The 11,686-nt window shown below is 34.1% G+C and overlaps 2 protein-coding genes across 2 annotated transcripts; one reads left to right on the plus strand and one right to left on the minus strand.

Annotated features, from left to right (window-relative positions):
• Positions 1–2,486: 2,486 nt before the first annotated feature.
• Positions 2,487–4,293, minus strand: LOC114396056 (putative transcription factor bHLH086). Its single transcript, XM_028357952.1, has 5 exons — positions 3,581–4,293; positions 3,374–3,475; positions 3,198–3,263; positions 3,032–3,097; positions 2,487–2,883 (listed from the first exon to the last, which is right to left on the minus strand). The coding sequence occupies exons 1-5, from the start codon at positions 4,241–4,243 to the stop codon at positions 2,761–2,763; spliced, it is 1,020 nt and encodes a 339-aa protein (XP_028213753.1). The 5' UTR covers positions 4,244–4,293; the 3' UTR covers positions 2,487–2,760.
• A 4,894-nt stretch (positions 4,294–9,187) lies between these two features.
• LOC114396691 (pentatricopeptide repeat-containing protein At1g77360, mitochondrial-like) lies at positions 9,188–11,686 on the plus strand. The gene has a single exon (XM_028358792.1). It carries the CDS (start codon positions 9,248–9,250, stop codon positions 10,709–10,711), a length of 1,464 nt encoding a protein of 487 aa, XP_028214593.1. The 5' UTR covers positions 9,188–9,247; the 3' UTR covers positions 10,712–11,686.

Consider the following 11,686-nt stretch of genomic DNA (forward strand, 5'->3'; position numbering starts at 1 on the left):
TGCATCTTAAATTGTTGGTACACCTAGCATAAGATGGACAATTTTAATATTGCCCTTCTATAAAGCTAATACAGATTCATAATTCATGAGAATAAGCTTATGGATTCGTAATCCATAAACTTATGGATTCGCAATCTGAAAGTTTATGTAATCTATAAACAAGTCCGTAACACATAATTCGTATGTTATGGATTATAATTTTTTTAAAATGTTTTACAAATTAATTTTAAATTAATGGCTCATTCATGATTCAAACATATGACTTTGTTCATTAGTACGACGCTCTAAGCAAATGAACTAATAGGTCAATTATGTTATAAAATAATTAATATCGTTATATATAACACTAAAATTTCTAATGTATATTTAATGCACATATAAATTTACATAATAAATTTTGTGATAATTAATTTTGATTTAATAATTAATTTGTTTACACATATAAAATTTTATAAAACCTATGATTTTTATTTAAAATTTATATATGTAAAAAAATATATTATTAGATCAACATTAACTGTAATAAGGCGAAAATTTTAAATAATGTATTTTTATCTTATTACAATTAATTTTGATCTAATAATGTATTTTTTTCATATATAAATTTTAAATAAAAATCATAAGTTTCATAAAAATTTATATATATAAACAAATTAACTGTCACAAAATTTATTATGTAAATTTACATGTACATTAATTATACATTAAAAATATTTAGTGTTATATATAATGACATTAATTATTTTATAATATAATTGATTTATTAACTTAATTGGATAAAGCGTTATATTAATAACCTTATAGGTTCAAATTCTGTCTAAGTCATTAATTTATAAAACATGCATATACGGATTGTCAGACTTATATAAACTTACCATTGAGAATCCATAAAAAAAATAAAAATCAAAGGTACCCAATGAAAAAACTAAAATTGTCCCACTTTGAAAGGTGATAAATTCAAACACATGATGCATTTCATATACAAGATTTGTGCCAAAAAAATTTCATGTATACAAGATGTTGACATTTGGAAAATAGTCATGGAAGATGTTGATGTTGAGAAAGTTTGTTAAAACCTCACAAGTGCCGGTGATGCCTATCTCTCTCCTAGGCACACACCTTTATTTGACACATTTTTTTTAATAATTATTTTCTAACCAAAATTAAAGTTTTATCTGAATAAACTACACAATAAAAGTCAATAATATTAGTTGTTAAGGCAAAACTCTAAGTTTGTAGTATTAGCTATATATAGGTTCATATGCGTGTGTGTGGATGAAAGTACAAATATAGGAGGGAGCCAGGGAGAGTAAGAATAAATTTCATATAATGGTCAGGTTATAACTGCTATATCTGCATTATGCCATATATTAACGATGGTGATTGCTAACAAAACCAAAAGATTCTTGATTCTTGTTGATGCTAAAGTTAGGCTCTTATTAAAGTGATGAGTTTAGGCTTGGGGAGCTCTACAGTGGTAAATTAGAAAATTTCTCCTTTTCCCGAGTAATAATGAAATGAAGATGAAATCTAGATCCTTTGAAATGCATTGAAGTATCGATCTCTTTTATATCCACAAGTCTGAAATTATGGAGAAGATGCCAACATGAATAGGTGGTCCCAATATCAAAGGCCAAAGCTCAATGCCACGTGTTGGATATCAGATCAAGGAACGTGGCTCCTAATTTTCGTTTAGCTTTTAAATGGCTATAATAACATGATTTCGACAAATCAGATAACTTTTAATTATTTTTATCGACTGAAAATTTGTTTGACTATTTGCTAAATAATTTTTTTTAGTATCTTTTAATATTTTTTTAAAGTGCTACTTTTATATATATATAGACGAGGTTATGAGGAGAAATCTAATCGCAAACTCGGATGGGTTCGATAATTAAACCATAAGTTGTGAAACTAATTAATGTGCAAACTAACCAAAGCCCGACCAACCTCGATTATCTCTTTCACTTGTCTACAAGAGATAACATTTGTTCTTCCTTTTTTGACATGCATGAAACATGGTCTCTAGCAAATATATAATACAAATGCCTTGTTTCATGCATTAATTTAACTCATTATTAATTATAAAAAATTACACACAACATATATTTGTTATTGCTCCTAGAATTTTTAATTTTTATTTGTATTAATTCTATCTGTCAACTGACAACTTAATTAATTTTTATGCTCAAAAGCGAGCTAAGAAGTATCCTACTCTAACCTTCAAGCTGTTGCATGGACCATCATGGCTACTTCTTGGGTAACAACTCATTCTGCTATTGTCAATTTGGAGAAAAGTCAAATTACAGTTTATGATTTTATCGCTTTTGTTCTTGCCAGCAATAGCAGCAGCATAATTTCTTTGGTATTGAGACAAATTCGCGTGATTGATGTCTTCTTGAATCCTAATAATATGCATGTTGAACGTAAGCTAATATACTATATATAATCGTTAATGAAGAAGGAAAATACTTTAGATCTAGTTATAGAACACTTCATTGTAATAACTAATACAGAGAAAATTACAATGTAGAGATACAGATATTTTGTTAATGAAATTCTAGGAAAAGGTAGAGGCCCCAGCATACACTGCTAGATATTGGTTTAGATTTTAGAAGTTACATAAAGTTCGTGCATTCTGAATTTCTAAAATGCCCTTCAGAACTAACAACAAACAGAGCAAGACTTTTCTTGGCCTGAAATTTTGTACTTGAATTATTCTCTGACATTATTTCATTGGACGCATGATCTTCTAGTCGTCTACTTTGAGCATGAACTTCTCTCTCTTTGTGATGAAAGAATGACATCGATGACTTCCTTTACTTGAGAAATTTCAGGAGGTTTTCCACCTTGGACAGGCCAAAATTCATCAGTTGCCAACACCTGCACCATTAACAATAAGAGAACAAAGATGTCACTTGCTATATTTCAATTCAGAGCATTATATAGTTTAGATAGAGAAAAACGAAAATAATTTTTCACATTAAAAAACTATATATCAGAAGAAGAAAACTAGTGTTTGAAGCCTCACCTTCACTTGCAGTTGAAGAAACTTTACATAACTAATTGCTTTCTCCAGCATAGTAACCAAATCAACCTGCCAAATTTCATATCAAAGTTAAAACACCGTTCTAACAAGTCAAAAGCCTTGCCTTGCTGCTACAAATGAAAGGCAAGAAAAAGAAAAAGAAAACCACCTTGGAGCCATTAGGCACCAGTTCTTGTAGTATCTTTAACCGCTCGCTTATCCTCTCTCTTCGGTTCTGTGAGACAAACATTCTATCAACATTGAATCTCTTATTTTAGTTTTGCTTACTTTGCAATCAAAACTTTGCACATATCTAACATAAATTGACTTAGGATAGAAGCAAACCTTGGCAGCCACACTTTGAGGATCCTTGGATGGGCTTGACTTATGTTTTGGGGTTTTGCTCTCAGTTGAGCACTGCTTCTTGGCAGCTTTCATGTTCTCTCCCTGCAAACACAAAATCAAAGTTCACCTCAATTGTCATTCAAACTTCAGAAAGGTTTCTAAGGACTAGTTCTGAAAATGGGTTTTTTTGGTATATATAAGGAATACCATCGAAGGGCGCTTTTGCAAAACTGATTCTTGTGCTCCTAACTTGTGGAGGCTACTAATATCATTAGGGATAGTTGGTGCTGAGTAGAGCCACCCAGATGAACTTTGACCATGTTGCTTCTCTTTTGCATTATTAACTATGGGGCTATAGCCACTAGAAGTTTGAAAGCAATTGAGATTCTCTACCAGGCGCATGTCTCTAGTGCTTCTTGGACTAGTTTGATTCCAATGGTTGTGGCCTTGATGCAAATTATTCTCCCAAACACAATACTCTTTCTGACCATTATCTTTCAAGTAACAGTTGAGAGGGACCATCTTGTTCTGCTGAAAGCTAAGCAAAGATCCACTAGCTTGCAGGATATTGCTATACCCTTTGAAATCAATCAGAGATACTGCTTCTTCAAGCTGATAGTTTGTGCCCTTATAAGCATAATCTTTGCGACTGCCACATAAAGGAGGAGAACGTGTTACAGCTGAATCATTGCTGAGACCATTAGTAGTTTGTGAGCCATCTTCCTCTTCTAACACAGATTTGTGGTACTCATTGACCCTATGAACAGTCATGGAGGTAATCTCCACACTAGTCTCACTGAAAACACAGTTTTGAACCTTGCTGCTCATGCTTGAATCATGTGGAATTCTTTGGTCTTTGGACAGTGCCATTAGAGAGGTAAAAGGAAAAATAATTGCAAAAGCAATTGAGGTGGGTTTGTTCAGGCTGGTCAACAATGATAAAGACAAACTAGTAAGGGAGGCCTATTTGTAGATGTCAAATCAAATATTCAACTCATGTTATTTTATGTATTAATGGAGATGGGAATAGTGTGTGACACTGTGACAACAGAAATATTAAGTATGGGGAAACAAGAAATCATAATCTAATACTATAATATTAAGGCAGGGTTATGAATTCCATGAAGTCAGAATAATTCATCTTCATGTTTGGATTGTTAGCTGGCAGAAATTAATGCATTGAAAGGAGAGAAGATAAAAACATTGCAAAATGGCACAAGGGTCGCCGGTTCCATCGCATAACCCACGTCTCTATTTGATGAAGAAGATGGAAACTACTTGAGGTAGCTTCTTACATGCTTCCTTTTCAATCACCATGAGCACGTGGAGTTGTATTTTCTTTTATATACAGTATGTTAATTACATTCTGTGCTGTTGTCTGGAAATAGTTATTGAATAGGCTAACAATACTGATTGGCATGAAGATTTGGTATTTGTTCCATTTATGTACTTCCTGACTCTAAATTCCATTTGGTTGTAGTAAAATTGAAAATTAATAAAGGAGGGGAGCTGCATGGAAAATTTGAATCTTAACATAATAGGTCTTGTAGTTGATAACTTACTAGTCTTGAGAATAATAACTAAACTTGAATTTTCAGTTTGTAGTTGATAACTTACTAGTCTCATGGAATAAATTCCAACTAATTTAGTAGTCTCAGAAGTTCCCACTAATGCAAGTATATGAGGTTTCAAATAAAAATATCGTCCTACATAAGATAGAGAGATATAAACATAAGGCATTATTCTCAAACACAATTAATTACTCACAGAATGATAGCTCTTGTATCTTGTTACGTAGCTCAAATTCTAAATAGGGAAAAAAAGTCAACACGGCCATGTACAAAAGTACAACTAAGGAAGAATAAAGAAAGAAATCGAAACTCAGCCCAAAGGTTTTGAGGAAGTACACATGTGACAACTAAGTAAATTGGGAGCTAGAGATAAAATAATCCGAATATTTACTAAACAGAACATATAAGATATGCTAATATGCTAACTAGTTAAAGAGTTACATGGTGTAAACTCAACTAGAGCAAGTGATCCATATGAACTAGGTCATTTTTTGAAAAAAATAAACTTCAAAGAAACAAGTCCACCATCGTAAGAAATACTTGCATTACCCTGAAAAATTATTGCATTTTTATGAAGCGTCAAGTAAGATTGCATTCATTTCATTGTTTTTTGTCAAACATTCATTACATTTAAATTTTAACACTTCGGTCATGTTTAGTGATAGAGCCCACTACTTGCAAATATTTAAAAGAAAAATAGACGTAAACAATAGAGTGGATAGTGAACCCCATCACTAACTAATGCTAAAATGTCAAAATATTTATGAAATAACAACAATTTTAGGTGACACTCTAAGAGCATGCAACAGTTTCCAACACAAACCTAATGTACCAAGTTAAAAACAGTAAGTATATGATTAACTATTCTAGTTAATTAATGATTAATTACCATAATGATGACGCGCAAATAAATTATTTGGCTAGCACATCCAATTTTAATAGCTTAGGCTAATGCAAGATTTTCCCCATTCATGGTTGGCCAGAAAAAGTCTTGAAATTTAAATTTTAACCTAACTCAATTCTAAAATCTAGTTAAAGAGATAAAATTATCTTATACTTATATATACTCTTAGTTATGCCCAACATACTCCTCATGTTGAGGATTAGACATATATAGGTAATCTGATGATAACTATTTATAATAAGTAGTCAAATAAATTTAATAACAATTGTTAGGATGAACTATGATTCTATCAATAATTTAGATTTAAGTCTAACTCAATCTTAAAAATTAATTCAAGAGACAAGAGTGGTTCATAACTTCATATACACTATTTTTGTCATAGTCATGGGATCTTCAACAAAAGATGTCATTCGCTTGAAACGATTCTATCAAATGATCAAAATGAATTTTTAAACCAAAAATGATTTTGAAAGGTCAAGCCAGGTTTTATTTTCCTTGATCCATCACTTGTGTGTTCTCATTTTTTGTTTTCTTTCTCTTAGGGGCAGGACCATTTCTGCCTGCTCATGAAAGATAGTCAAGTATATCTTTTGTTGACCCGAAGAAGATCATCATCCACATGTTTTGTTCCACAGAAAAGCAAATTACAGGACAAAGTTGAAAGATCCAGAGCTGGCATTAGAAAAAGGTGCAATTCATTTTCCTCACCTTAAGGAAACTGTCTATCCAAGTCTCTCACCCATGAACTTGTTTGAAGACTTATAATCAATGCACTGATCAGAATTCAATCCACCATGCATCTTCAAATTTTCAAACTGCTTGAGTCATTAGATTTTTCATTGTTGTTTGGGTGCACCTGGCTAATTATTGATGTTGTACTTAATCATGGGTTAGCACTAATTAATGATATGTTTTTACATACACTGTGTAATAGTGTATAAAGACGAGAAATGTTCACGTCATTACTGTTTTATACTTTTATTGATGGGGATAGTCTAAACTATAACTTGACCCTATCTCAAAATTTGAAGTAGAACCAGACCGATTTTTATGTACTGCCTTGTAGTAATGTGAAGTGGTTTAGGGGAAAAAAATAGGGGTATTAATTTTATCCCTGATTTTTAGACTTTGTATTTGTTATCTTACTGGAACAAGAAACTTTCATGTTTAAGTTAAATTAGCCAAACCACATAAAGCTGTATTTGGAAACTGGATTGAAGGGACATCAGTTGAATGGACATTTTCCTATCATATGGAGTGTAAACCAGTTTAAGGAGAAATTGGAGTGTTTAAAAATAGGAGTTTTATGTTTTCATTATGAATTAGACTACACAAGCACTAGCAATTCATTTTCCTATCATATGGACATCAGTTTTTTGTTTTCCTATCCGTTTGCAATGTAACAATACTTAAACCATGAAAATTCTTCCACTTAATGAACTAATCTTGAGTTAAACTCTCCTAGTTTTTTGCTCTAACAACTTAACAAGACCATATCGTGAAGAGAATCCAAATCCCAAATTAAAACACTCTTGCTGATTATATTCGCACCATTAACGGATGCACCATTTATTCAACTCTTCAATATTCTGATAATTTTCAATTTCATCAATCATTTAGTGGCGAGTCATAAACGGATGCACTATTTATTCAACTCGTCGCATTCTAATAATCATCAATTTCATCACTCATTTAATATCAAATAATGGCATGACATCATCACAGTCACCATAATTAAAACTAATGAACAACTTGCAAATATGCAAGTTAGCAACAACTCAGCATAGAGCGAAAAGCCAAAATGAGCCACAGCCAATAACTTGGCACCATTGATTCAAACGGATGCAGGCTAATGCCAAAAGCACTAGCAAATCAGTTTTCATTCTACAACAGAAGTTTCAAAATCCAAAGCATCACAAAATAAACAAGTAAAAATATGCTCCACAAGCATTCAAATAAAACCAAAGATATCTATATTCTATACAACTCTCTCCGCTATGCTGCTGCCTATGAAGAAGACCAAAATGATCATTAATCACTTTCACATGCTCACTGTGCCACTGAAGAAGATGCGATTCTGTTCAAAGAAAATGCCTCAATTGCCAACCTGCAAAATTCCCACAACAAAACATTCAATTAATTAATACGAAACACGTCTACAAGTAAACAGCAAGCTTTGTTTCTAAACCAACATCCCAGTGTACATACATAGCTTGATAGTTTTAATTACATAGCCACTAAAGCAAGCACATTCTCCCCACTACAAAAACTATATACGTACATATACAAACTTATTTTACCCAGAAATAAAATACCCCAATGGCTCATCTTAAACATGGTTGAATAAGTTTTATTTAGAATGAGAAGCATGAAGAAGATTATTATAGGGACAGAATCAAATGACATGACTTACTAAAATAACACTTTTAAGTTTTAATAAATCCTTTAATAATGACCATTCTCCTTTACTAAACAACATTCATTGGCTTATTGCATGTTGATCCCATGGGAATTGACAAAGAGCATTAAGATCAATCTAGACAGTGGGAATGGGAAATGGGAACTTTCAAAACTATGGACAGATGAGGAATACACTTTAAAGATAAAATGAAATTTATTGTTTACAGCCAGTGAAACAATGTTATTTCCTGTATTTTCTACTGCGGCTGAACTAGCATAAATAGTGTCAATGCATTCTGATTTGGTCGCTCTGAGTGCACCAAAAATGCTATATTTTTACTTTATTATCTCATAAAGTAATCCTGAGGTAGCACCATCTGCTTTATATATTTATTCAATTCAATTAGTTACTGTACATCCAAAAAGGAAAAAAAATTCTAAAAATATGTAATAAAGCTTAGTTAGTAAAGAATACCTAGAATTGGCGTAATAGAGTTACGTGCTGCTAATTGTTCAGCCTCTTTTTTGCTTCTAGCTGCATCACCAAAAATTTGAAGTCTTTTGTATTGCTTAATGTTTCCATGTAAAAGGAATTTTAAATTTTGTTCATTGACATTAGTTTATATGAATTTAGTTGTTGAAATTAGGGTACTTAACCAGATGAATCATGTTTTTGGATGTGAATTTAAAATATTATACATCAAAATAACTTATTTAGATATCAAATTTAAAAACTTTTTTAAATGATGATGAAATTTGAAAGTGTAAGATTGACTTATCAGTGAAGTGAACGAAAAAAGAAGAGAGATTGAACTCACCCACAAATAAAAAGTTAAAAATTAATAAATTCACAACTAATATTCTACAGTAGTAATGATGATAATAATTTATTATTATTATTATTATTATCTCCCATATAAAAGAAAGAAGATCGTGATCTTGCTGGAACAGAACTCGTTCTCTCTTGTACTTGTTAGGGTTTCGTTATTTGGTTGCAGAATGGAAGAAAGTCCTGGTGGTCGCAGAAAGCGAGCACACCCTTCTTCTTCTTCTTCATCTCCTTCACCAATCTCCAAGAAGCCCCAAACCTTCCCTTCGTTCCAAGACATCCCCAACCTCCCTTCCAACATCAAATCCCTCTGCCATCTCATCGCCACCACCTCCGCCGCCTCCGTCGAGCACTCCCTCCAATCCGCCGCCATCTCCGTCACCCCCCACGACGTCGAAGAAGTCCTCAAACTCTCCTACGGCTTCCCCGGCCAGGCCGTCAAATTCTTCCGCTGGAGCGGCCGCCACCTAAACGACAACCACACGCCCTACTCCTGGAACCTCGTCGTTGACATCCTCGGCAAAAACCGCTTCTTTGACGCGATGTGGGACGCTATTAAGTCAATGAACAAAGAAGGGTTGCTCTCACTCGCCACATTCGCCTCTGTCTTCAGCAGCTATGTTGCAGCTGATAGAATCCGGGAAGCAATTATGGCATTCGAGATTATGGACAATTATTGTGTTGTGAGGGATGTTGTTGCTTTGAATTCGCTGTTGAGTGCTATTTGTAGCAATGGTAGGACTCTTGATGCTTGTGATTACTTGCAGGTTGCCAAGAAATTGGTCCGGCCGGATACCGATACTTATGCGATTTTAATGGAGGGGTGGGAAGGGGAGAATGGTGTAGTTGGTGCTAAGGAGACATTTGCTGAGATGGTGATTGAGATTGGATGGGATCCTTTGAATGTGCCGGCTTATGATTCGTTCTTGTGTACACTTGTTAGAGGACCTGATGGATTGCTTGAGGCTATTAAGTTTGTTGATTCGATGAGGGATAGGAGGTGTTTTCCTGGTGTGAGGTTTCTGAAGGCTGCATTGGATGAGTGTGTTAAGAGTCATGATGTTAGGACTGCTGAGTTTTTCTGGGAGGTGTTGGTGGTTGGGAAGGTGGTGCAGCCCACCGCTGAGATGTACAATTTGATGATTGGTTTGTGCTGCTATCGTGGTGACACCGATGCTGCGAGGAGGATGCTTGATGAGATGGTTTACCAAGGGGCTTTTCCTGATGTGGAGACTTATAACTTGTTGTTTAAGTTCTTGATCAAGGGGAGGAAGTTGCGGGAGGCTTCCGTGGTGTTTGCAGAGATGGTGAAGAATGAGTGTGTGCCCGAGCAGGATAACTGTGATGCGGCGGTTAAGGCGTATGTGGACTGTGGGGAGCCTGTTATGGCCATCAAGGTTTGGAAGTATTTGGTGGAGAATTATAAGAAGGATTTGGAGCGGACAGCGAATTTTCTGGTTGTGGGGCTGCGTGATTTGAATAGGCTCCCGGAGGCGGTTAAGTATGCTGAGGATATGATTGACAGGGAAATCAGGTTGTCCTCTAACACAATGTCAAAGCTGAGACAAAGCCTTATCAAGGAGAGAAGAGAATTTGTGTATGAAGACCTTTTGAGAAAGTCTAAGTCTCATTAGGTAGTTTGAAATTTTTCGCTAAAACTGTCTAGCTTAATATTAGTGCCGAATTTGAATGTTTTGCTTTTGTCTGGTAGAGAGGGAAGAATTTTGAAGTGGTTATTATCTAAGGTGATACTTTGATTCTGCTATGGGATAAATATACTACAGCACGTGTTATCTTTGTATATAGTTTCTGCAAAAGATCCTACTAGAATTGCTTTAGAAGGTTAAAGGTAGATGAAGTTTATACAGGTTTAATGATACGTGTAGTATCAAAGGTACCTGCAGAAATGGTAAGTGACAGAGGAAGGAGAAGAAAGGGAAAGGAAAATATCTGAGAGCTATTGCTCCCCCAAGTGACAGAAAGTCTATACACTCCCAGTTTCATTTCTGATCCCAACCTGATCCCACAATCATTACAGCACTCCCTTATAACAGAATGCTCACACCCCCATTACTACCAACAAACTCAGCAATTCCCTTACTACCCCCAACATGAGAGACTAACATTAGTTATTAGTTTTGGGCCTATGGTGATAAACCTTAAAACACTTATTCCATCTAGAATCACGGTTCCTAACATTTTTGTTTCAGGCATATATTATAAAAAAAAGGTTTGCCTATTTACCTATCTTGTTTGTTTTATCACTTGTTTCTGATTTGATCTAGATTTTCAACTTTGGCTATTGATGCTTTTTTGCTTGCATTTTTGTACTTATTGGTCGGGTGCTCACATTTCACTTGTTAGAAACAAAAAGAAAAAAAAAATGTACTTGAAGACATGTAGTTGTTATACATGATTCACTGATTGATCTTGAGGCGCCAATGAGCACCCTTTAAGTCTGACGTTATATGTTCTGCTTTAGTAATAGAAGTTATCTGGAGTCTGTACTTGGTTGTAAAGGTTCATCAATTACCAATTCTCCTCATTACATGCAGTGTATTTATAGGCTTTGATATTTTGTTAATAAAATTATCCTTATGAGATTGAGA

Source organism: Glycine soja, chromosome 18 (genome assembly GCF_004193775.1).
Source record: "Glycine soja cultivar W05 chromosome 18, ASM419377v2, whole genome shotgun sequence".
NCBI classification, from domain to species: domain Eukaryota; kingdom Viridiplantae; phylum Streptophyta; class Magnoliopsida; order Fabales; family Fabaceae; genus Glycine; species Glycine soja.

What these genes read in the sequence shown, in the direction of transcription:
- LOC114396056 (XM_028357952.1), bottom strand. Translation starts at nt 4,243, where the DNA reads ATGGCACTGTCCAAAGACCAAAGAATTCCACATGATTCAAGCATGAGC. An exon ending in TGCAAAAGCGCCCTTCGATG is followed by an intron (nt 3,476 to 3,580) that starts GTATTCCTTATA and finishes TTGTGTTTGCAG; the next exon opens with GGAGAGAACATGAAAGCTGC. An exon ending in CTCAAAGTGTGGCTGCCAAG is followed by an intron (nt 3,264 to 3,373) that starts GTTTGCTTCTAT and finishes TTTGTCTCACAG; the next exon opens with AACCGAAGAGAGAGGATAAG.
- LOC114396691 (XM_028358792.1), top strand. Translation starts at nt 9,248, where the DNA reads ATGGAAGAAAGTCCTGGTGGTCGCAGAAAGCGAGCACACCCTTCTTCT.